Source organism: Haliotis rubra, unplaced genomic scaffold, assembly GCF_003918875.1.
Source record: "Haliotis rubra isolate DU_JTF1 unplaced genomic scaffold, ASM391887v1 Scf58, whole genome shotgun sequence".
NCBI lineage: Eukaryota > Metazoa > Mollusca > Gastropoda > Lepetellida > Haliotidae > Haliotis > Haliotis rubra.
The window spans coordinates 1,362,946-1,390,197 of record NW_025767279.1 but is presented as its reverse complement, the minus strand read 5'-3'; the positions used below and the strand labels follow the sequence as shown (position 1 = coordinate 1,390,197).

Here is a 27,252-nt window from a genome sequence, read left to right as displayed (position 1 = left end):
CATTGAAATACCACGAGGACTGACACATCGTTATGAAATACGCTGACACTTGCGAAATTACTTCGATCGATACATGCTCGTGAAAACAAATAACGAAACATTTTGAAAATTATTCACTTGAGCCAAAGCCAGCGAAATTCAAACTACACAAGGACAGCCTGATCGTAAGTAGTGTTTGTATAGCTTTGGTTGGTTGGTTGGTTGGTTGGTTGGTTGGTTTGTATATTGTTTAACGCCACACTTAACAATATTCCAGCTATATGGCGGAGGTCTGTAAACAATCTAATCTGTACCAGACAATTCAATGATCAACAGCATGAGCACAATCTACACAATTGGGATACGATGACTTGTGCCAACTAAGTCAACGAGCCAGACCACTCGGTCCCGTTAGTCACCTTTTACGACAAGCATGGGTTACTGAAGATCAATTCTAACCCGGGTTCTTCATGGGAGGTTTGCATAGCGAACCAGTGCATGATAGTATGCATACCGAACCACCTACATCGTTGAACACAATAAAACCAACTGAACAAAATAAATCACTGAATGAAATACATTGCGTATTTGGTACATAGTGGACATTCTGTTCCGTCATCAATTTGCATTAGTATATATGCTCTCAGTGTTTGGTCAGCTCATTCATTGCTGTCTAGGGGCGGTGGGGTAACCTAATGGTTAAAGCGTTGGCTCGTCACGTCGAAAACCCGGGTTCAAATCCCCACATGGGTACAATGTGTGAAGCCCATTTCTGGTTTCCCCCGCCGTGATGTTGCTGGAATATTGCTAAAAGCGGCGTAAAACCAAACTCCGTCAGTCAGTCAGTCAGTCATTGCTGTCTAACACTAACATACCAGTATTAAGTTCCAGACATACCAGCCCAAAATAGACATCCTCATTACCATGATAAGTTTGTTTGAGAGCAGCATGCCACGTCAACACCTGATAATTATACTATTTCCCTTTCTCATGTGTCGTTGCTGATATACACAAGATTTCCCAAACCTTTACCAAGCTCTCTGTCTGTCAACAAGATTGAGATACGATCTTTCCCGTCGCAATCAATTTCAACCCCTGTAGACAAAAAGACCTCTCCTTATGTGATCAATGGGAACACAAGAGTTACATCTGTTCCGTTAGGGAGGAGGTAAGTGCTGTGAGCGTAAGTACTCATTCCAAGAGGGTTTATTATTTTTGACATGAATTTTTTTTCACGGGTAGCTTAAGTGATGCTGTTCTCTTGACTGACGGAAGTTGATCAAATATGTTTTCCATTTGAAAATAGATACGGCTGGATGAAAAAAGGAATTAATGCAACTGTCAGGTTCTGAATTTTGTAAATGTGAGGATACTCAAGATGCAAAAACAATCAAACCTATTGTTCTGGGTAAATCTTAACACATGCTTGCCAGAGTTGCACCGCTAATATCACTTTTTGCTTGAGAATGGTGTAAGAATCTACATCGAAACGTCGCTCTATCCAATAAATCAGAAGTTGTCATCCATAAAGCTGTATGTTTCATTTTTTACCGCTAACATGTTTTAGTACATCTGTCACAATATCGTGTGAATGTTGGTTTCTGACATTGGACGAATATTTTCCATAATGATTGTACTTATTGATGAAGCATATTTAATGGACATATTAACATGACATAAAAACTATGTCATATTAAATACATTTGACATATCAACCCCGTTTTGCAACTTAATCCATGGATGAATTAACTTTAAGGTACAAGTTGTGTTTCAAAACAAAATGTTATCACCACACTAACAGGAGTTGGGTGTCCTGTTTTCGATGTTCGGTTAGGCACAGCTATTTGGTTATCGACTCCATCACATTTTAACTGCGTTGCCCTGTCACGTCAGCTATTGATTGGACACGAGGTGGTTTCTGTCATAACCCATGATCTCTACCATCGTTACTTACCTTCTGGGCTGTAGTCCGCGTTGGCGAGGAAGAAGACGCCACTTCTATACACGATTTCCTGGCAGATAATGCCGAAGCTGTAGACGTCTCCCTTGATGTTGCCTTCAGGAGGTCGATGGTGTAGTCGCAGCAGCTCTGGGGCCGTCCACAACTTGCCTGGAATAGAGATGTATCATGACGTGTAGCAGAGGAGTTTGTAGAAATTGTACGTGTATTCAAATCTCTATCGGAACGTATGGTGGTCGAATTGGTACAGCAATTTGATGAGCTAAATTGCCTCCCTTAGGTGACTGGTTTGAATCCAATAATCGCGGTGATCATGATTGGATACCGTGACGTTGATTTCAAGGAAGCGGTAAACGTTTAAAACATACACTATTTTCGGCTTGCCTCCCACATCAACGTTGCACGAAACCCAGCGGCATGAAACCCAGGTCACTCACCAACTACTGTTGTTATGTGCAGTGAGCAAGCATGATCGTCAACAATACACACAGCAGGAGACACCAGGAATTACAGGACTTTCATTTGTGAAGTAATCACACACACGCACACACACACACACGCATACACACGTGTACACACACACACACACGCATGCACACACACAAACACACGCATACGCACGTGTACACACACAGACACACGCACGCACACACAGATACAATGCAATGATCTTTACATTCTCCAGACATAGGAGACCAGCATGCCATGTCTATTCCAGGACATAGTTGTCAACGATATCGCTCCCAGGAAAACAGGAAACAGCCAAGAATACATATTTCCGAAAAGGTATGTGAGATGCACACGATAGAGTCAAAGTGAACTCGTGGTAGTAAGACAACTCATTGTTGTCTTGACACCTTCTAAAATACCTCTAAACTGAGGCTTTACGGTCAAAGAGTCTGAGTTATCGCATGCTTAAAAATGTGACTGGAGAGTGAGTGAGTATAAATATATGCCGCTTGTAGCAAGTGCATTGTCCAAGCAATTGCGGGTCGGGGGGGCAGCAGAAATAAATTTCACACACTGTAGCCATGTGGGGTGTCGAACGCGGGAGTTCCGCGCGACAAGAGAATGTTTTGACCACTCAGGTTTCACTGAAATGGAACACCACGAATGACTTTCACACACTGAACCTCAATGTGGAATTGAACCAGGGCGCTGGTGTATCGCAAGTATTTTACCCTTTACAGAAGATCCTGATTGAGCAGGACACAAACTAGCAACATTTGGGACAAAGTATAATGGTACTCCACAAGTAAATATACATACAGTACCAGTATACATTGTGCATTCAAATATTACTCATTACGATCTTTATACATGACACATAAAGTTGTCTGTACGGCATAAGCTGAGTGATCACACAATGTTGATACAATAGTGATATATCACACAGGAGTTAGTGAAGATTAATGCTATATGTACATCTTTCTATATACGTCATGTGTACAAGGAGATGTACTTCTTGTCTTGGTGGCAGAGTTTACATATTCTCTGGCTAGCTGACGGTTTTGTCTCTTTCTATCTCGATATTGTGGCAGAGGTAATCCACAACCCTTACATTACTACTGAAACATACAGTTTAAGTCCAAACGGATCTTTAGTAATTTCCACATGTTAAGTTTGTGGGAACTACTAGATTTATTTGGTCACTTTGAGTGAGAAATACATTTCTTCATTTTGCATGAAGGGCATCACTGAATTTGGGGCAAGAGAGTATTACATTTGGAGATGCGACAAAAGTGTGCCATTAGATGTTTAACGGAAGATACCAAGGCCATTTGTGGTTAGGCTGGATTAATGTCCTTCCAGAAAGCAGCATATAGAGGTCGTATGTGTATCCGTGTAACAGTCACGTGTGTCTTGTGTTATTTTCAACAGTCTTTAATATACAGCATGGTGTGTCAGTTTGATGTGAGAGGCTTACTCTAACTAATACAGATCCCAGACAGTTACCATTTCTGTAACATAAGCCCCTTGAGCAAAGCAACCTGTTATAGCTCATCGCCAGCCTTTACCTCCAGAATATAAAGGGATTTAACTACACATTTAGATTTTGGGGGTCAGCAGTCAGTATGACTCTCAAGAAAGTAGTCAGTATGACGTTATATTCTTCTGGATTTTGCAGTATATGTTGTTCGGAACTATCAAATCAACTGATTCAATGAGGGGGCTGTTGTTACTTTACACCTTGATTGATAGGGTTAAAGGTTCTTAAAGGTCTTCATGAAAATATATGATGCAACGTTCTGCGCCTCTAAATGATACCAATAAATGCCGATGTAGGCGATCGATGCAGGGGCCTTCGTAATGCCACCCAAATGATGATAAATCAAAGACTAGGGCAACAGTTACAAAAGTATCTCAGGACATTACGTATACATACATACGCCATATATCTGTCCATAGGTTCATCCGAAATATCACAGAAATCGACTTAAAACAGTGACGAGAACATTGTCTTTACAAGAAAAAGCGGCTGGCAGTTCCAAAGTAATCAATACTTAAATAGTATAATACATAGAAAAAAACGTAAGATCAGAAACACAGTGAGTGGATATTTTCAATAAATTCCTTTTGATCCTTTAATCGCCAGAAGAGAAAGCGAATGATTGGAGTTTTAAACATCAACAATTCATTTTCTTTGAGACAGTTCAAACGGATATTTCATGAACGTTCTTCACTTGGTGCACCATCATATCAGCTGTAAGATACATGTCAGAAGATAGTTTCAAATGAACAAATCTGTTTAGTTCTCAGTAATGTCTATGGTGACATACAGTAGCTTTCCAAACAAACACTTTCTCCACCGCCTAATTTACCATGAGTGAACAGGCATTGACGCCACAGATAACTTTGCGAATTCTATATTATCGTAATTTTTAAAGTCAAAACCTGGAAATGTCTAACAACAGTACGATTATGTCTAGCATTTTGATGTCATAAGTCATTTTTTAAGTTCATAAGCAAACACTTAATACGCACGTCCCTCGAAAACGTGTTTCCTCTAAATCCGTTTCGATTAAAGTTTGTACGAATAACACCAGTTTATAGCAACTGCTGCATACATTAACATACTAGTGTATGTTTACTTCACATACACAGCTAAATCATGTTAAACAGACAACAACTAATGGTTAAGGACTTCTGTAAACGTAGCAAATCTTGAAGAAATGTCTTAACTTTCGAGTCTACAACATTAACTGAAATGTCAATTCCTTGAAAATCCAATTACATTTATTTACGGAGAACGGTTCCAACCTAGTTTAACTGCGTACGGCAATGGGAAATCAATGGTGACATCTAACGGTAAAAAGAGTGTTTCCTTTAACTTTCGCTGGAATCTAATGAGAAAGAGGAGAGAGTTGTACCGGCAGAGTGTCAACTGGGATTACCGTAACTATTTGTGAAGACTTCTCTCCAGGATTGGGGACTCATAGTTAAACATCAATACAGGACATTGTTTTGAGGAACAGACAAGTAATTTAATGTTTGTAGAGCACGCCATGCCACCTCTCCACTACTTCACCATCCAGATGGTATGAGAGGAATGTGTGCATCAGTGTAACGTTCTCTCAGAATGTATTCTTCATGTGGTTGTGTTTCGAACTCTGAATTTCGCTTTCGTAACGTTAACTGACATTATTTCTTAAAACATACACCACCATGTCTCATAGCAATGTGGCTTGACATGGGATTCACTTTATGAGATAATTAGCTGCTCCTTAAGCCAGTTTGTCGAACTTCTTGGATCACAATAAATCAACACTGTTATCAATAATTAAGTAATTTTCAAAGCTGTGGTTTGGAAAGAATGTGCCTAAACCCTGTGTTATTTCTTTTCAGTCGGAAACCAAGCCTCTTTTCTGAAGTATGTATGGAAAGTACTCTTTCCCATACACCTTTCGCATACATCAGTGTGATCATTGATTTGTATTTATACATCCATATATGTGGAATCTATTTCTGGGGATAATAGGGAAACATTATCCTCTGGCCTAGAGAGAGTGTGTGTGTGGCTACTAGTCTGATGTCGGTTTCATAGTATCATTATGCAACATATATTATATTTGGGATTACACTTTCTTAGTAAAGTACAGATTCTAATACTTTTTGGGTTGAGTCCCATCCGGGATTCGAACCCACACCCTCAGAGTCAGGCACCTAATCGCCAGCACACAAAGTCAGACGCCTAGACTGCACAGCCACCGCGGCAAAACCATCAAATGAATCACTAAAAGCAGGTTTGACATATTGTAGGGAATCGAAATAAAGAGTGAGTGAGGGTTTTAGTAACATTGCGGCAAAAACCCACAGTGAAATTCACCTCCTCTTACATATCGTCCTAATATGGGGAATTAAACCCAAGTTTCCCCCACTATAACCATTTGCATAACCAACTGTGTATTGACAGTTTTACCTAGTTGATTCCGTTGGCAACAGATCTGTATATAGCTTTACTTACTTCTGTAATAAGCATATGTGCCCCCTTCCACGTCTTCCTGTGTCCCTCGGAATGAGTGAATACCAAAATCTGTGATTTTAACTACAAAACGACTGTCCACAACGCAGTTGGTGCTTTTCATGTTGCCATGGGAATGGATTTCACTGCTATGAAGATACGCCATACCCTGGAAGAGAATCATCATTATCATAACCACCACCACCATCATCATCATCATCACCATCGTCATCATCATCATCATCATCATCATCAACAACATCATCATCAACATCATCATGTTATCTTACATCATAATTTTTAACTTTTATAAATCTTATTTGATATGTAATCCACATATATATATATATGTATACACCAGTCAGTGAGTATTGTTTTAAGCCGCCAGCAGAATATGCAAGCAACATGTGACATCAGTCCATCAGGAGAATCAAACTTCGGTCCTTGAGTTTACATTTGGTAGGTACGACTCATTATGTACCAAACAATCTGTAAGTAATTAGACAGTAACTCTACTGTTGTTCATTAATGTTTAAAAGACTCACCCTGACGATGTCTTGCATGATGGAATATCGAAACATCCAGTCTAATTTGATTTGTTCATTTTCTAAAACATCCTGGAAACAAAGAAGAGAGTATTACACACAAGTGCATCTTCAAATAGCTCTATCCCCTCACCATTATGGGCATTAAAGTTAGTGGTCTGGTTATTTCACGGTGTAGGTTGTGTAGCAAAACTATCTTCAGAAAGAACCTCGAGCGAGGGTATATATGGCTGAAAAAACACAATCAGAATAAATATGGCAGTCGGATCTACGGCCCGCTGTTACTCTGCATATATACTGTTTGAGGCACCTTGGACCCAAACCCTCTGAACAGAAAAGTATACCGGTCATTTCATACTACATACCTGAAGACTGCCCTTGGGACAGTATTCTGTCAGTACACACTTATTTGGTGGGTCAATGCAGGCGCCAATGAATCGGACGGTGTGGTCATTTTGTAAATCCTTAATCTGCAAGTATATATGTTCATGATTAACACAAAAAGACACATGATAAATAACGTTTAATGGTTTAATGTAACAATATTACCTCAGTCTGACAGATGTCATACAAATAACCCGATGACGCATATATGACGTCATCAGAGCCAGATAGATGAAGATGTACTCAACACGCACGGACCATGACTGACTGAGCTTGGTTTTACGCCGCTTTTAGCAATTTTCCAGCAACATCACGGCGGGGGACACCAGAAATGGCCTTCACACATTGTACCCATGTGGGGATTCGAACCCGGGTCTTCGGCGTGACGAGCCAACGCTACAACCATTAGGCTACCCCACCGCCCCGCACAGACCGTGAACTATGCCCATACTACGCTAAATGAGTTATTTTAATGGTGTTTCCTATTGAATGATCAGTGCACAAACAATTACATTCTTTATGTTACCTCGTTAGGATGAGAAAGCCACAATAACTCGGTGCGCCTTGTGGCTGCAAGAGTTGTATACTCCCCAGGGAGTTGGGATTGATAATACAATGTGACGTTGAGATTGACATCCAATGATCGAGGGGACAAAAACCAGCGCCTTGAGCATGCACTAGTTGCCTGGATATGTGCGCTATATAAATATCTTATGATAATGATAATGACATCAATGTTAAAGAGAGTTTAAAACACGTTCACAGTACATGTACTTTAATAGATGTAGTTGTGTCTTGTCACAGCCTCTCCACCCATTACGCTCATGCCATGGCACTCTAACTACATCTGTAGTACTATGAAGCAGTCTTAAACTCTCTTGTCACGCTCTCTCCACCCATTACATTCATGCCATGGCACTCTAACTACATCTCTAGTACTATGAATCAGTCTTAAATTCTCTTGTCACGCTCTCTCCACCCATTACACTCACGCCATGGCACTCTAACTACATCTCTAGTACTATGAACCAGTCTTAAACTCTCTTGTCACACTCTCTCCACCCCATTACACTCATGTCATGGCACTCTAACTACATCTCTAGTACTATGAACCGGTCTTAAACTCTCTTAAACCTTGATGTAACATTAATAATGCAATGGTAACTAACCACTCGGGTGTTTGGTTAGTACAGATCAAACATACTCTTTCAGTTCGCCATGATTCCAAACAAATCTCGTCTTTTTAATCACGTCCATTTGTTAAACGCATAAATTATCATAAATCAACGCTATTTGGACTATTATGTGCATCAGTTTAAGAATGTAGAGTCTCTGTGCTATCTTGAATCTGAAATGATTCATCGCCGTATAACTTGTACCCACCACCTAAACTAGCCAGTGTGTCACTCTCCCAATCCATTAATCTCTCCAATGCCAGATGTTTCTTGTATACGATTAGTAAAGACAAGTTGACCACACAAGTTGATCAGTGGCTTGACGCTGACCACACAAAGCAGGTTATCAGTGGCCGGACGCTGACCACATAAAGCAGGTTATCAGTGGCTTGACGCTGACCACACACAAAGCAGGTTATCAGTGACTTGACGCTGACCACACAAAGCAGGGTATCAGTGGCTTGACACTGACCAAACCCACCCACTGCACTTAACAAGGACACAAATTACGGAGATATAGATGATCTACACTTGAAACCTCGTCAGCAACTTTAAAGTGAAGCTCGCCATCTAACGCCAAGTGATTACGCTAGCTTTCTTGACAGATGTAATTATCTTTCCTGATTGAAATTGACAACGTGTGTACTTGTACCGAGAACCTGCATTCTTAGATTCTTTCTTGTTCTCTGCAATCACACCGAACTCTTCCTGTTCTCCTCCCAAGAATAGTGAGCCGTGGTGTAAACTTGTGTAAATAATCTCACTGATGACGTTTATTCACCTGATTGATTGATATGTACATCGCACCTGTCTCCTTCATCTCGCCTGGTGTAAACATGTATGTGTTGATGTAACACGTTCGTCAGCGTTGTTTATACACGATGGTGATAAATACATTCTTTTACTCATATATGTGTTTCGTAATCGCAGACCGATATCTTTTTTACCTCAACAAATTTGAAACGGATACTAGGTAATTATCTTCACAGATAAATGTGTATAATTCATGTCACTTGCCAAGCGTGCACTTATGTATGTGATATGTCATCTCCATGTAATATATGTGTATTAATCAAGTTGCTATATATATCACAACGGAAGAAGTTGATCAGATGTAAATGGCATGTAATATGCAACATCCTGTAGAATCCATTTAGCGTGTATTTTGGGGTAAATTACAGAGACCCGAATATAATGACTGGGGTCTTCAAGAGCAGGGGGTGGTCCGTGTACCGGCAAATAAGTTAGAATATCCGACCACCAATATCAGCAAACAGAGTCTCCTTGTCAATATCGTTTCGGAGTCGGTTGAAATGTACATTGCGAATCATAAAAATGACATGCTTTCACTTTTATGCTCCGAGGCAAATCTATTCTGTTAAAGACACACTTCCATTAGTCATATTAATAACCCCAAAATTGAGAGAAACATGATTCTGTTGATGGATTAAACCTGAAGCCTGTATTGATTGATTAATCCGTACGATTTCTTAATGATATTGCATTACTATGAATACAGGGTTAGGGCAGATCACCCTGTTTTCACAAAGTGGGTTACTTGCCTTCAATGTAAATAAGAGGGACCAACCTTTCTGCACATACATGATATATCTCTTTTACAATTTCAACTACATCACAAGAATCACTACTTTTGACAATGATGCATCAAATTTTGATGTCTACCGGAAAATGTTTTCAAAGCTTTACTGAGCCCTGTAATGGTGTAACCTTCATTGATCAACTTTTTCTGAGTGAAAATTTTACCACACTTTTGGAAATTTCAGCAAGGGGAGCATGCTCGATTGTACCTCAAAAAGTGAGAAATTGAAACAAAGGTCAGTAAAATATAAGAAAGGTCACTGTGTATTTGGAGCTTTAACAGACTATCGCATATACATAACAATCAATCAGTTGTATGTAATAAACAATCAAATATATATAACACATGAGCAGATCTTATTAGGTGTTAAAAAAAATACAGCCCAGAAAATTATTTCAATCGATCACTGAAAATGAGGTGAGGTGAGGTGAAATTGGGTTTAACGTCGTGCTTGAGAATATTTCGCTCATATGACGACGTGCACGCGTGTGTATGTGTAGGTGTGGCTGCTTGTACTAGCCCAGACTGAAGCTGGTTTTATAGTGCTAGCCCACTGAGATAACATGCCGCAGTGAAGCATGAATACCCCACTCAGAGACATTATACTGACTCCGAGCCGACCAGTCCTTGTTGTACCCATTAATGCCGAGCGCCAGGCAGGGACCAACAAGTACCATATTTTAACGTCTTTTGATATGACGCGGCCGGGGATTGAACCCGCGACCTTCCGCTCTCCGGGCGGACGCTCTAACCACTACACCACGGAGGCGGCCTCTGAAAATGATTGATGACACTAGGTGTTTGAGTAAAGGTGACCACATCCTCATTCGCCAGTGGCACCCGTCATGTACATATGCTAGTAATAAAATCTAAGTACAATTATTTTCTTACTGTGCAAATATCAAGAGAAAGAGAAGGCGAAACTTTCCAAGAAAATATGCCACCTACCCGCTTCACCTCCAGTAAGAGTGTTTTAGTAATTGTTATGCTTGATTTGGGTATCTGTTTGACAGCAACAATGGCGCCCTGAAAGAAGACATGTACACCTTACTTTCATCAGTAACAAATAAAAGTGAAATCATTTCTAGACTGAACTGCCAACAAATTGAGATCAAGTGGCCTTGTTGATATTCCAGTCTGTTATTTCCGGGGAAAAAGCATCAATGTATTATTGTTTGTCTTTCTCAGAAATACAAAAGAGGAGTAAAGAAGAGTCTTTGTAAAGAAGTATTAAATGTCACGAATACACAAATATTGGCCCTTTTTTCCCAAAAATCTAAATTTCTAACAAAGAATGTATGTGGGAAATACCATCGCGGACATCAACCAAGTCAGTGTGAAAACCTGATCTTGCTAGACGCTTCTTGTGACAAGCATGGGTTGCTGAAGACCAATTACACTTTGACCATCGCGTGTGTGAGGAGATTGATGTAATCCAGTTCAGGGTGTTCCGTCTTACCTTATAGTATCCTGTTTTTGTGAAGAGTTGTCGATTGGCACCATCACTCAGGTGAGCAGCAATTGTGTCACCCGAACACGAACTATTGTAAGACATTCTCTGAAAATATATGAGAATATGCGAAGAATAATATGAATAATAAAACAGCGACAAAAGCAAAACCAAATGAACAATAATAATAAAAATGATGGTTTAGAACATATTTGTACCGGGAATTAAGCTGTGTGTGCACTGCCTGTGTACAAGAGAGGACAGACATGACTGTACAATTGGTGAATTAGGTGTCGGTGGGATAGCCATCAGGCTAAAACGTTCACTTCCTCGCGAAGGTTTCAACTTCAAGAAGATATGTTGTACCATAGAAGTGACGAAGTAAAGAAAATGTTCTCAAATAACGATACATTCCAGAATTAGTCTAAGTACACTACAAGTTCCACAGAAGTCCACAATAAAAAGAAACCGCCCCGATATTCTGTTACAAACTATCAATCTATAATTCATATTGACGGTTTCTTGTGTGACGAAACTATCCAATAATTACAACTGTATCATGTTATTTCATTCACTGGTTTCAACACGATTCTCATTAATACATCGCTGCATAAGGTATTGATCCTGACGCACTCCTATCGGATCTGATTGTAACTCATCTGACCTGTCAGACAGACACCGGACATAACAGATTAACATACAGACAATAACACGCTTATATCGTTACCTTAATCAGGAAAAGTCATCCCCTTTCTCCATACTGCTTGTTGAATGATGTTTACGAGAGGAAACAACTAAATCGTCTGGTCATAATCAATTCAACTAATTTTGTTTAAATCCTTTCACCAATTACATACCCTGTTCAAGCTCATTCGGCTTCCGTGACGTTCCAATTTCCGATTCTTTTCCGGCGATCCAAAAATGATATCTTCCCAACGCACTCTCCAGTTCATTTCGGCAAGTTCCGCTTCTAGTTTTATATGTCTGTTAACGAGAGAGTTAGTTTCGTGTAATCAGCCATAGTTTCAGCAGAGGAAATGGATCACTGACCTTGTTGTCAGCTCCTCTGGCACGTCTCCTAACACAAAGGTAAGAGAGGTGCCTGAATACGAATCCTGTTCCTGTGAAACTTCATTCTTAGCCTCTACAAACAATGACCATGTAATTGTATGCACCAGCTTTCAAAAGACTGTGGGTAGTTTGTCATGACATATATTAAATACAACGTCATTTAAAACAACTTCCTAGTAGCTTATGTATTTAATTACAGACACCTGGGATAAATCAGTGTCTTTAGAACAGATGGTAGCAGTGGGTCAGTCTGGATGTTTCACAGGGGGAGAAGATTCAGTATTGGGAACCTCCTTTGTCCACCCCATATAGCCCCCTTTGTCCATCCCTTATAGACACCCTTTGTCCACCCAATATAGACCCCCTTTTGTCCACCCCATATAGAGCCCTTTATCCACCCATATAGGCCCCCTTTGTCCACCCCATATAGAGCCCTTTATCCACCCATATAGGCCCCCTTTGTCCACCCCATATAGAGCCCCTTTATCCCTCCATATAGATCCCCTTTGTCCACCTGATATAGACCCCCTTTGTGTACCCCATATTGACTTCCTCTTTGCAGCCCATATAGACCCCATTTGTCCACCCCATATATACCTCCTTTGTCCACCCCATATAGACCCCTTTTGTGTTCCCCATATAAACTTCCTTTTTGCAGCCCATATAGACCCCCTTTGTTCACCCCATATAGACCCCCTTTGTGTTCCCCATATAGACTTCCTTTTTGCACCCCATATAGACCCCCTTTGTCCATCCCATATAGACCCACTTTGTCCACCCCAAATAGACCTCATTTGTCCACCTCATATAGACACCCTTTGTCATGAACCCCAACACGCGACAAGTACACAATACGACTGACGTTAGTCTGAGGTTTGACTTAAGTCAAATTTGAGAAAACGCATTTCCAAAATCGAAATCGATATTAAACTCAATCATAGTAGACAATTTGAGTTTGGTGAATAGAATACTTAAGTTGTTTGGGCTTTTATATTTTAAAAATGCAGCTCAGTTAAAAATTCAGCCGTTTCAAATTGTCAAACTCAGATTGAAATTTGAGTAAAAGTTTAAGTTTGTTTCGAGGAATAGGGATCTGGTCTTTCCACGTCCAAAGTAAAGGAGTAACGAGTAAACAAATAAACAAACCAAATGAATTTGCCAATGAAAGATAGGAACAAAAAATTAATAATATTCACCAGGAAAGTCACATACAAATCACAGCAAAATATGAAAAATTATGGACACTTACAAATGTTATGCCTCTTGAATATAATTTATTCAAAATGATTACAACAGAGAACATATTCATGACAAATGACATTTGACAATTAACCAAACTTTCATAACATCACAGGATTAAAGTTATACGAATGCATGAGGAACTGACTGACAGAACCCATAAATCATATTCACATTACATAGACATGAACTAACAAACCACTGTTAACCAACACCACAATGTAATCTGGCGTATTCTTCATACTAATAAACATGTAGTTACATCACCGTTTTTTCACATACCTACAAAACCCCATAAATATATATCTTTTCACTTTGGTAATGCAAAAGGAATTCCCGAGGATGTGAAAGAAATCGGCAGATTACTGACGGAAGTCAGGTAATGTGGGAATATGGTTTCAGGCTGCCATCATGTGAATGACGGTTCCTTAATATCAGCTATTTTCAGGAATAGTACAGAAACATTAATGTTACATATATTACCCTCACTACCTATGTTTTGTCTATATCAGCAATGTTGAGAATGCCTGTTGTAGGAACACGTAAAGTGTGTAGAAAACATGGGATGAATAAGCTAAAGGTACTGTGCATATATTTATCCTTAATCTCAAAGTACAGAGAAGCTTCAGTTGTCATCATAACGCAATATTGCTTAATCATTGTCATGTAAATGGATAATATCTGATTCCTTGGCATTTGATTTGCTGACTAAGCACAAATATTGCATTGATGTCGACATAGACAGAACTACGACTAATTCACGCCCGCTAACATGCTATTGTTTCCTGATGGGCAGGTAGTGGAGCCTTAATGCTTCCTTTTGTCACGAGCTTGTGTTTAACGCAGAGTATAATGAAGTTATATAGAGTGTAAACAGAGTGGGGTCAAACATCTTTGGCATAAAACGCACAGTGGAAGTTTCTTCATGATATTCCAAGACCACCACAGCAACAATGAATGTATTTCCCTGAATATGACATCCTTAAATACCCCTTAAAACTCCTTTTGTGCTACACATTTGTCACAAATTACCCTTTATGATCACATATAAGCAGAATTTTGAGGACCAAAAATGGGTGAGCTTATCTAAAGGTTACATGTTCATGAAACATTTTCACTGGTGGTAGGAACACTACGTCGCTTCGTGCTAACAAACAAGAGAAAACAACTTTGTCAGTGAAGGTGTCAAATTTGGAATTAAAATACTTTACTTTTTCAGGTCTAATTTGTTTTTGCTAGGCAACATACCCTTCAAAAGTGACATTTGCAATGATACATATTCTTTGCCAGAATCGGAAAGCATTTTTGTGCAATACAGTGTATATATTTTTTTAAAGACAAATGGTAAAATATTTTGATTATCACACTGGTGCAAAAATGTCTGTGTGTATTAATGTTCATGCTAATACCCGAGTCATACGTGTCATAATGATAAAAGATAGAACATACGTATACAATATATGCTTTTGTACAATATTGATGCAGTCCATTGTATCATCCCCAACACCTGTTGTGAAACAAATTCAAACAGGTGCGCGGATATGTATAGATACAAAGTATAAGTAAACGTCAACAAATACATAACATGAAAGCATCAAGTGTGCGTGGTGCATCGGGTAGACAGTTAAGGTTAACTTCCGTGAATAACTGTTATGCCCTATTCAACAAGCAAACATTTTAGGCTTCAGCGTGGATAGAAAGTCCAAGTTCAGATCATAAATACCTGTTTGGTCTTATTCAACATGCAAGATTTCACTCTGTGTGTGGGAGACAATATACATTTTATTCCAGAAATACCCGTTATGTCTTATTCACACAAGCATTCAGTGTGTGTGTAAGACAGAAAATAATTTAATTTGATAACTGACGGTGATGTCCTATAATATGATGTAAACATTCTCTGTGTATGTGGACGTCTGGATAGAAAATGTAAATTTAAGTCCATAACTATCCGTGATGTCCTAAAACATGCAAGCGCTCTATGTGTCTGTGCGTGAGCGTGTGTGTTTGTGTGAGCCTGAATGTGTGTCTGCTTGAATCGCAGAGAGAAAGTATAAGTCTACCCGTCCTGTCCTAATCAACAAGCAAGCGGATAGGAAGAATACGTTTGCTTCCACAAACACCCGTCATATCCTAATGAACAAGCCAGCGGATAGAAAGAATACGTTTGCTTCCATAAACACCCGTCATGTCCTAGTCTACATGCAAGCGGATAGAAAGAATACGTTTGATTCCACAAACACCCGTCTTGTAATATCAACAAGCCAGCGGATAGAAAGAATACGTTTGCTTCCACAAACACCAATCATGTCCTAGTCTACATGCAAGCGGATAGAAAGAATACGTTTGATCCACAAACAACCGTCTTGTCCTATCAACAAGCCAGCGGATAGAAAGAATACGTTTGCTTCCACAAACACTCATCATGTCCTAGTCTACATGTAAGCGGATATAAAGAATTCGTTTGCTTCCACAAACACCCGTCATGTCCTAGTCTACATGCAAGCGGATAGAAAGAATATGTGTATGCTTCCACAAACACCCATCATGTCCTGGTCTACATGCAAGCGGATAGAAAGAATACGTTTGCTTCCACAAACACCCGTCACGTCCTGGTCTACATGCAAGCGGATAGAAAGAGTACGTTTGCTTCCACAAACACCCATCATGTCCTGGTCTACATGCAAGCGGATAGAAAGAGTACGTTTGCTTCCACAAATACCCATCATGTCTTATTCAACATATATTCTGGGGTGTCTGACAAATAATACAAGCCTAATTCGACAAATAACCTTCATAGCCTACTCAATATGCAAACATCCTTGGTTTGTGTTAAACACCGGATAGAAGGTGTAGGTTTAATTATACAAGTGTTCCGTCATGTACTTTTCAACATGCAAGCATTCTGTGTGTTTGTGGAACAAAGGATTGAAGGCGAAAGTTTACTTCCACAAACATCCGCCATGCCATCTAAGCATAATGGGCGTCTGTGGGTCCTCCTAAAGCGGACCGTCGGGCTTTTGCAAGAATAACATCGATTTGTCCTATGACCATCCTCTTAATATCAGCATCATATATTTCCCGCATCTCAGCAGCAACATATTGCCCGTATGAGTCCTCGTTGTTGACAGCTTGATTCCGTGTCTCAACCTGTGGCGTTGTCGGTCCCTTATTTAACATGGAGACAGAAGCAGAGTCAGTACCAGAATCAGCAGCTGATACTATTTGTTTACCATTATTACTTCCACATGCTTTGTCGGTCACAGGTGTTGTAGGCGATGGGAGATCACGAAAGGAGATCCGGTCACAGTGGGTCTCTTTAGACATATCCTCAGTACTATGTACAAGTCCTCTTGAGCTCTCTGGAAGTTTCTCTCTGGCATATTCCACCTTCATATTGTGAACTTTACTTTTTACACTTGACTCTGAAATACATCGAACAAAGCAACATGTTTCACTTGTTAAACGTACAGTATCCTGCACCACTTAACCAGTAATCAGCATTTCTAGGCCTAATTGAACGCATACACAAATATATTCAAAGCAAATAAAAATCATAGGTATTCTGTGCCAGACAGTATAAGAAAATGGGAATAATTCCACCAAATACATGTCAATTTCAATTTTACACCGAGACATGTAAATGCATACTACTGGCAGCAGACAAACTGCAGGTGTTTGTCATGATATAAGCAACAAAATAATGCAGGGTTTTGTTGCATGTCATATCATTGGTTCAAAAAGAAATGTAGTGTTTGGTTGCATGCGATATGATTGGTGAACAAAATGCAGGGTTTTGACGCATGTAATAAAATTGGTTGAAAAGTACAACTAATGATAATGATAAGATAACAATAGCAATAACCATCATGTAACACAGTAATTGACACACAGCAAAATACAGTATATAAAAAATAAAAACTTCATAAATAATTTTAAGGTCATAAATCATTAAGAAACAAGTCATAACAAATAAGAAAATTGGAAAATAGTTATGTTAACATGCTTCATTCATCTTTTGCAGATACATAATTGTTTTTAAATCTTGCCCTTTTTCGCATTCAAGAAATACATGCAATACACATGGTCTCCTTCATCTGTGCATGTTTCATAAGAATAATGGGTAGTCTGTTCAGTTTAATTCAAAGGTTCAAAATCCATGTCCATAAACATGAGAGATATCTACTAAAGGTATATCTACAATTTCTATACAAACGTTCAAGCTACCTCACAGAATAGAATCTTGTTTTTACATTTATGTGGTATTTAAGATATACTACACTTATCATTCAAAAAATATCTCGTCGACGAAAAGCCTTCATTAAACGTACACAAATGTTAGTTTCAGTCTGAACAATTCATTACGAGTGGGTTAGTGGGGGTTTTCGAGCTGGGGTGTACCAGGTTGCATCTCAAATGGTCTGGTTTTAAAGGTTCAGTTACGAAAAGTATGAGTTTAATAGGCGGTGTAACGAATTTGATATTTTGGAGGATTCAACTTGAAAGTAACTTACCAGAAATTCTGAAAGCCTTTGCGACCTCCGCGTAGGTCTTGTCCCTTTTGTTCCTGTTATAATAGTGCTTGAATTAAATGTCTTGAACACACTGCCGATCTTGCTATATGCTTAAAGTCTCCAAACGACTCCAAAATCTTTCTGTGTAATCCATTTTGTAATGTTTTCGCATTACTTTCGGATCGACCTCTGGGCAAAATGTCCTGAAAACATCTCTTCTTTGTAGACGTCTCCATGGGTGGCTATTTCCTGGGCTACTTATCGACGTTAATGAACGTGTTGTTAACAACACATGCAAAAAGGTACATGCATTTGCATGCCGGTCGGTAAAGACGTTGAAGATGCACATTTTGAAAGAGAAAGCCTGTTTTCAATAACCTGGTATGGAATGCTCGATTTGTATAGAGTACTAGTACTTTATCTGAAAATGTACCCTTCTTGGGTCCATAAATGAAGGTAGTTACCCGTGTAAGTCATTGATCCCTCAAGAACACACGTGTACATCAAATATCCTCAGTTTATGTTCTCTTGTGTGAGAAATGATAAGCGAGGCACATCTAGTGACTCAGTCATTGTTTCAGTAACATCAAGGTATCACGAAATCACCCGGTCGTACATGTTTTCCACGTGCAACGCACCAATGCAGATCATTTAAGGCACGTTTGTTATTCGAACCCAATATCCGAGGATTCTGACCCGACAAAGAGATGTTATTCTGAACAGCTGGGTGAGTGAGTGAGTTTAGTGTAACACCGCTTTTAGCAATATTTTAGCAATATCATGGCGGGGGACACCAGAAATGGGCTTCACACAGTGTACAGGGATATCATGCTGTTATTTCTCTGTTATCATACTCATACACAGGTAAACCCTTTCACGATAAAGTGATTGAATGTTGTGTTGCGACGTAACTTATCAATTCAGGAACACACACATCATAGCGTAAACGCCACGCCACACCCTGGGATTGTGATGAAGCACACACCAGATGAGGCCACTGTTGCGACTAGCACAACTCGATTCGAACTAGCCTCATCATGACTCCAAACGGGTTCTCTTATGATGAAATCTCCAACTGTTGACATTTTGTCATGCATCAATAACAACGATAGGTAAATACAAACTGTTGAGAAATCAGTAGAAAGGTAAGTACATACTTTGAAATCATCTCACATGAAAACTTTGGAGGCCAACGGCCGATAGTCCAGCACACGAATGCACATCACAAATGAACAACAAATAACGCATGAAGAGAAATTACAAAGCAAAGGACAATCGAAATATAGAAAATTGGTTTCAGCATGACTGGCCGCATGTGCTGATGCAGTCTATTTCAAGGGATGGGTGAAGAGATGTGGTACCACAAGATACTGCAAGGTTACATACCTGTAGATGAAGAAAGCCGCCACCAGTACGATGAGAATAATAGAGCCCAAGACGATAATCACAATGCCGTACTCCGGGAAGGGTTCTGAAACAACAAGTAAAGAATACCATCAGCAACCACATTATGAAACAAACCAAGGACTGAACCCTGAAATTTATGCCAAGTACAATTAGGTACTTCTAAGCACACAGTACAAACCTAAATGCCGAATTGTTTAAAACCGTGAAAATATTAACGTTTCCATATACATTAACTGAAATATATTCACATTCTGGAAATCACGTGTAATCAACCTATCATGAAATATGCACTGACATTTAATTATCAAAGATATTTTTCCTCTGCCCCAATTTGTTTTACTGTTTTTCCATGAACTACAACTACAGTTAAAGCGTGAGAGTAGCCAAATAATACTTTATTATACTACACATGGGATATAGATCAAACTGTATTACTTTTCAAAGATGACTAACTGGAAATGGGTTCAACAAGATATCGGAAAAGGTCAACTGACTGTTCGAGTTAATTGCCTGAACCCTAACATTGGAGACAAAATACATTTGAACTCTCTGAAAATGTACTATAATGAGTAGTTTATGGGTTAACTGGGTAACAAATTATTATCCGGTCAGTGAGTGGCTATTATTATCCGGTCAGTGTGGAGCCAAACTGATGAACAGACGCCATCTTGCCATATTTCTTCCTAAGTAATAACACTAAATTGTTCAACAAGTTTAAAGAAACTTTTACACCGATCCGTATTAGATGTGGATGGGCCATTTTGTTCGACATCATGACACTGTTTAAAGTGTCACCTGATGAAGGGGCAAGTACAAGTCCAGAAACTTCGTTTGTAAACAATAAAGAAGTTGCACATCCATATCAAGTGTGTTGTATTACCCTACCAACTTCTAAATGCCTATCAAACATTTGTCTCCCTTGTGAACAAAGGTATCCTTGGTAAAAATGAAAGAAACATGTTACCAAGGATACCTTTGTTCACATGGGAAGCGACTTACACAGGGTCATGATGTCAAACCATTATGACATAATTTCAATAGAGTACATACATGTCAATCATATTTTTGGGAGGAAGGGTAATTGGTATGTTCTAACTGACGCACGAAATTAATTCCAATCAGGGTGAAATATAAGAGTTTATGTTTCATTTGGGGTTAGGTGAGACGATATATGAACGAAAACTAAGATGGTGGCATAGTTCTGCATTGCATCTGTATATGCAAATGATGTGCTTCAAAAACGCTTGTATTCAAAAATACTAGTAAAATATGCCATCGAATATACCAATATGCATCTAGTGTACATTTTCTGTAATTTAAAGACTCAACAATTTTTAAACTATGTGCAAGGTGCATTGACACCGACGGATCTGTCGTGTCGTTTCATCTCATACAATTCGCAATCTATGCAAGATCATATGTTGGATTAAAGATGAGAGGAATAATACATTCCCCTGAGGCAACCCTTCTCGTCAAATCCCAACAACCAAAGGCCATAAGAGTAAAATGACAGAAAATAACCGGATGCACTTTTCACTCTCAACAGGATTCCCCGAACAGATCAATTCTATCCATTTATACTAAGCTTTAGGATAGCCCTCTTATGCTTACTCTGGTTGGTGGCCAAAAGAGGGTCTGTCTTGTGAAAGGGCCCTTTTGGATCACCATACAATTCTAAGCTAAGAGGTGCATGGCGGTTTTCATTCCCATTAAGGTAAAATACGAAAAAGGTTATGGATTATATGAAGACATATTGGTCATGTAGTTTGTTCTTTCAAATAAAATCCCATTTCCTGCATTCCGTGTGAGGGTATAAAGTTAATTAACGTGCTTCTTGACAAATGTGTCTGCAGCGTAGACATTCAGGATTTTCTCAATTAATTTAGCGCTGCGTACTAAGTCTTTGAAATAGGAAACGCACAATGTTAAATGGAATAGTTTTATGTATTCTCTTATTGGCTTGGAAATAATTACTTCAGCTTTCATATCAAAATGTCCGTGCAGAAAAACACAATCGCCACCGTGGTGACATAGTTTACACATCAGACGAAATGAATCCTCGGAGAAGTTCCATGGGTGACAGTGTCGGCAGCTTGACTCCAGAGAGTTTCTACAGCTTCGATCCCACCATTCATCGAAACACATATAGTTTCACTTTAGGCACTCTGCGGTATCCGGTATCAACTAAGGGGTACCCAGTAGGATGGGATAGTAATGTGAATTCTTCTTGGACCTCATATCGGTTCAAATTCTTGCAGGTCCCTTACAAATCAATGGCACTCACCACGCAGAGCGAATGTGAAATATCTCAGGAAACACACACGTCCACTTTCCTGAAACCTGAATTATTGTAGGCTCGAAAGGGTTTGAATGAAAAAAGTAAGTTTTGAGACTCAGTATGACATGGACTCCGATATCAGATTCAACCGAATTTAGCCATATTGCTTGAGATAATTTTCTAATCTTTGGATTTAATATCCTTAAGGAGGTCAGTGGTTCCCCGTTCAAATACTTCTACCAATGCCCTTTAAAGACATTTACAAGTGTTTGATAAATATTAATCTCACTTCGTATTTGCAATCCTGGGACAAAATATTCGAGTGCACACCTTTGGTAATGCTTCAGGCTCATCATAAAGCAATTCAAACATGTATTAACAGTCATTGTTGGGAATGAAGTTCAATATCTGCGAACCTTATCTTTGCTCACAGTCCAGATACAAATGAAAGCCGAACTGTTTTATGAACAAACATTGATTTTGATATTCATGCTTTTCATTTTTGTTTAAGTGTTTTTAACTCTCACATGTTGGATATCCGGATCAGGAAAGCCTTGACTTGTTCTGAGAAAGGAATGTATTAGTAACACAATTGATAAAGTGGAATAATATTGCCACCAATAAGGAATTGATACAAGATTGATTACTTTCTGCAACATCAGGTTTTAGTTGGGGGTAACATTTTTTGTATGTAGTTGTCTGTCCACTACATATGAAATCTTCAGAAAAGGTGTGACGCGAGTACAATCAATAGATTGAAACATAACACACACTGATTAGATTTGGCAGCAGTTATTTTTCCACAAAATGATTCCAGATGACGAAATACAACACTAATAATGAAAATATTTCATTTTAACAAAGGTTTGTCATTTAAGTGAAAACTACTGATAAAATATGAATAAACGAACAATGCCCTTGAAATGTTAACAATTACCTTAGATAATAATGTCCTTGTGTTTGACACCCTGTTCCCATGGCGTCTAAAAGCTTGCATTTCCGGCTTTAAGATGCTATATTGTTGCCAGCAAAATTAACCTCTGTTTGAGGTCACATGATTCTGTGTAACACTACACGAAAATCTATATCTGATCCAATTAACCCTTAGATTTGTGGACATGATGTATCCTTTGTAAAGAAAACTTCATTGAAATATACATGTATGCAAAGTACACTACGTTCATAAAACATCATAGTATCCACATTTTGTCGAGAGTTGCATCTAAATGTGCGAGATAAAACCATTATTTACATCTTTTAATAACTGCCATGTGACGATACTGTGCGTATAAATGTTTTTGTCAGTTCGCCAAGCGGCGTATTAAAAGAACAAATTAAAACAAGCTCTGGCTGTATTCAGGGATAACTTGCAATTCTTAGCTAAATTAGAGAAAATAGATTTGACAAAGAAAGTGTCTTTTCTAAGTCCTGTAGGTGTAATATATGTGGGCGTCATAGGAGCAAAATACTTTACTCACTCATATACACCTTACCCCGACAGTAAATCTTACCCACGCGAGTACACCTAATCCACCCAGTACACTTCCTCTTCATTACACTGCACCAACCCTAAACTACATGATTTTAAATCGTGAACACCTCTGTACACCTTACCTATTGCAGTACACCTTGAACATTACACCTTATCTACTGCAGTACACCTTGAACATTACACCTTACCTATCGCAGTACACCTTGAACATTACACCTTATCTACTGCAGTAAACCTTGAACATTACACCTTACTTATTTCAGTACACCTTGAACATTACACCTTATCTACTGCAGTACACCTTGAACATTACACCTTACCTATTGCAGTACACCTTGAACATTACACCTTATCTACTGCAGTAAACCTTGAACATTACACCTTATCTACTGCAGTAAACCTTGAACATTACACCTTACCTATTGCAGTACACCTTGAACATTACACCTTACCTATCGCAGTACACCTTGACATTACACCTTGTACACCTTGAACATTACACGTTACTTATCGCAGTATACACAACCCGAATACATACATCTTTGTAAAAAATATCATACAAAAAGACAATACCCTTAACGCCTATTACAGCGTGATCAAAACACATTTGGTATGACTTATAGTCTACATCATGTCAATCCCACATTAATGCATCATATTGACAATGAAACAAGCGTGTCAATATCCCATCTGTGGTTTCTCAAACTGAGATAGACTTTTCTTTTTATTCCCTAAATGAAAAAAAGGAATGTGCCTTTCAGTCATTGTTAATAAACTTCAGGACGAATTCTCATTGAAATGGTAAAAAAGTATGGCATTTAGTAGACACAGGATGCAAATTTCATGTATAAAATGGGAAATCATGTGTTGGCTTCCAAGGGGATTAATGCTTGCAATTTTAGTGACATGCTATAACAAACATCATTTTCCCCCAATATTACCAGTTTCAGGAACCACCAACAGTTTAATTTTTTTCCAATGCAGCGTCATTTCATCAAATTTGTTCAATTACAGGAACGTGTTGCTGATGTGAATGTTGACTACTTGAGGCTGCCAATATCCATCATACTGCAGCCATTATGGTGGTCCCATAATCACAGGTGGAGCCATCTATTGTTGACAATAATAACCTCCGTGGGTTGTTCAAATATGACCCAAAAGATCGTGAACAGACTGCTACCAACTGGGAGCACAAAGTTATAACTACTATCGGTGCTGTCGGAGCGTATGACATGTTATGGGCCCAAAGGGATGATGAACCTGATGCTTGTCTTTCGGAGTCGGTTACGTCAGTGCGTAATGTTGTCATGAACAGTATGCTTGGTTTTTGAAAGTGGAAAAAGAATTGGAATAAACCAATTCTCTCCTAGCCAGCTGTCATTCAAATTTCGGCTATTCAATATGGAAACTTGGTTGTTCTTCATGACAGGTCTTCTGATAACGTGGCCATATATGTAAGCATCTCTACTTTAATTGCTTTGACATGGTATGAAGAGACATGTAATCTGTATAAATCACACATCAACCTTTGACTTGTAGAAATCCTAAGATATGTCGCTTTCACTGTACTGCTGAATTCCAAGGCTTGAGGGAAATCCTTACTAAGGGGGATACATTAAACAGTTCTGCTAATGTACCTCTGAAGAGCTACCTCAAAGATTACCATCATCCTTAATAAATTCAAAGAAGGGCTATCTGGATCATGACAGAAAGTATTTAAAACAAATGGAATGATTGTCGAAAAGCCCAAAGATTTGTCTTAAGTTTTTCATTAGTGTGCGTACACATGGCTCACAGACTGCCCTTTACCGGAAATAGGAGACATTTGAAAGTGTTTAGCATTCACAGTTATCCTTTACGACACTAACAGTGAATTAAAACGTCAACTCACCATCAGGCGGGCATTTGGAACCGTCAAAGCCACAATCAGGGGTGTCTGGAGGGGGACTGTTCCTTCCTCCCGCCCAGTGAATGGACTTGTGCTCAACTGGCTCATACTGTTTCTTGTTACCATAGTAATTTGCCACAACCTGCAAACACAGTGACATATGAAGTTTGGGAAACGTCAAAGAGAGCTCACTGGGAGGAATGGCATGTTCTTCACGGTCATTACGAGCTGATTCTAACGTTAGCAATGGTTCCAGGAGAATATACATAGCTCAGGATAACGTTTAATGAACTGATAATGTAGAGAATGACTGACATATGTGGCCTTCGGCACATTTCAGCAAGATCACTACACTATTCCTCTTCACACATTGCTATAATGGCCAAAATTCAAACAGATTTTCAGATGATGGGATGTCACTTTAAGACACATAAATATGCATAAGTACATATGCATGCATATTTGATGCAGAAGTACCTTGCTGTCTCGTACATGTAACCTTTGGGTGGAAATAACAATCCAAAAATATATTGAAAACATAAATTACTACCTACCTCAAACGTATCAGTGTCAGGGTTGAGATCAAGTAGCGAATAGTCAGCATTCCGGTCCCCATTCTGATCTATACTGACAGTACCTGTTATACCTGTAAAGTAATTGATAATATCAGTGTCAGGGTTGGGATCAAGAAGCGAATAGTCAGCATTCCGGTCTCCATTCTGATCTATACTGACAGTACTTGTTATACCTGTAAAGTAATTGATAATATCAGTGTCAGGGTTGGGATCAAGGAGCGAATAGTCAGCATTCCGGTCCCCATTCTGATCTATACTGACAGTACTTGTTATACCTGTAAAGTAATTGATAACATCTCATAATAACTAAAAGCGACGAAGTCCCTTCCACACCCATAAGAAATCTCTTCATGCAGAGTAGATTGTACAATTCCAACTACATCATGTGTTTGTGAATCACTGTCAAATAGTAATGGCACTAGGTCTTGTCATTGTCAGTTTACGTGCAAATTGTATTCATATGTAAATTCATATGTAATTGTATAAAAGAAGACACATATTTTTAATGAAACAGATGCTGGTCTAAATATAACAATCGTTATAATTGTTCTATAGTCTTCAGCCAGCTTCAGGCATATGTGATGTTATTGTGACCGGTGTGAAATCTTAACGCTGTCTTTGTGTAATATACCGATTATGAGCTTTTGCGATTACAGAATTGCTGTAAGACCATTGCTTGGGCTGCCAATTTGCCTAGCAGCCTTGCGTCTCGTGAACTGACCCTAAGTTAGGTTTACTTTAAACAATTCATTTTGAACTAATATACTTTTTAGAGATCATCCTAAGGTTATTTACTCACCAGAGTAACATATGTAGGTGAAGGGAAGTTTTATGTATATCCATTAGAGATTGGCACTTTGCAAAATTTGCCCCGGAGCATTTCTGATTGGTAATATTTTTACTTTACATAACCCTTAACCTGCAACACATAGCATGGTAATCTCCTCACAGTATCCAAGCACCGAGCCACCGATGTCTAATCACATTTTGATTGAAAGCATATGTCTCAGTGCCCCACGTGTAGAAGCTCCAGAAATGGCACGCCCACATGTCTATTATGAAAATGTATAAAAACCTGCAGTTGGCTTGTACAAGTAGGTAATTGTTTCCATTATCATACGACATTTTACAACTATATCACACGTTCTCCTGCTAATCAGACCGCCTCCGTGGTGTAGTGGTTAGAGCGTCCGCCTGGGAGCGAAAGGTCGTGGGTTCGATCCCCGACGGCGT

General features: G+C 39.0%; 1 protein-coding gene across 6 annotated transcripts in view; it reads right to left on the bottom strand.

Annotated features, from left to right (window-relative positions):
• The window catches only part of LOC124254735 (atrial natriuretic peptide receptor 1-like), a 733,848-nt gene that overhangs the window by 15,873 nt on the left and 690,723 nt on the right, over positions 1-27,252 (bottom strand). For all 6 annotated transcript variants that reach the window (XM_046688579.1, XM_046688578.1, XM_046688581.1 and 3 more), the window contains 10 exons: positions 25,999-26,090; positions 25,448-25,586; positions 19,766-19,850; positions 12,413-12,539; positions 11,565-11,663; positions 11,054-11,131; positions 7,312-7,416; positions 6,947-7,018; positions 6,405-6,570; positions 1,934-2,089 (listed from right to left, as the gene is read on the bottom strand). In XM_046688579.1, coding sequence (XP_046544535.1) covers positions 1,934-2,089; positions 6,405-6,570; positions 6,947-7,018; positions 7,312-7,416; positions 11,054-11,131; positions 11,565-11,663; positions 12,413-12,539; positions 19,766-19,850; positions 25,448-25,586; positions 25,999-26,090 — 1,119 coding nt within the window. The remainder of the gene's footprint in view (positions 1-1,933; positions 2,090-6,404; positions 6,571-6,946; positions 7,019-7,311; positions 7,417-11,053; positions 11,132-11,564; positions 11,664-12,412; positions 12,540-19,765; positions 19,851-25,447; positions 25,587-25,998; positions 26,091-27,252) is intronic.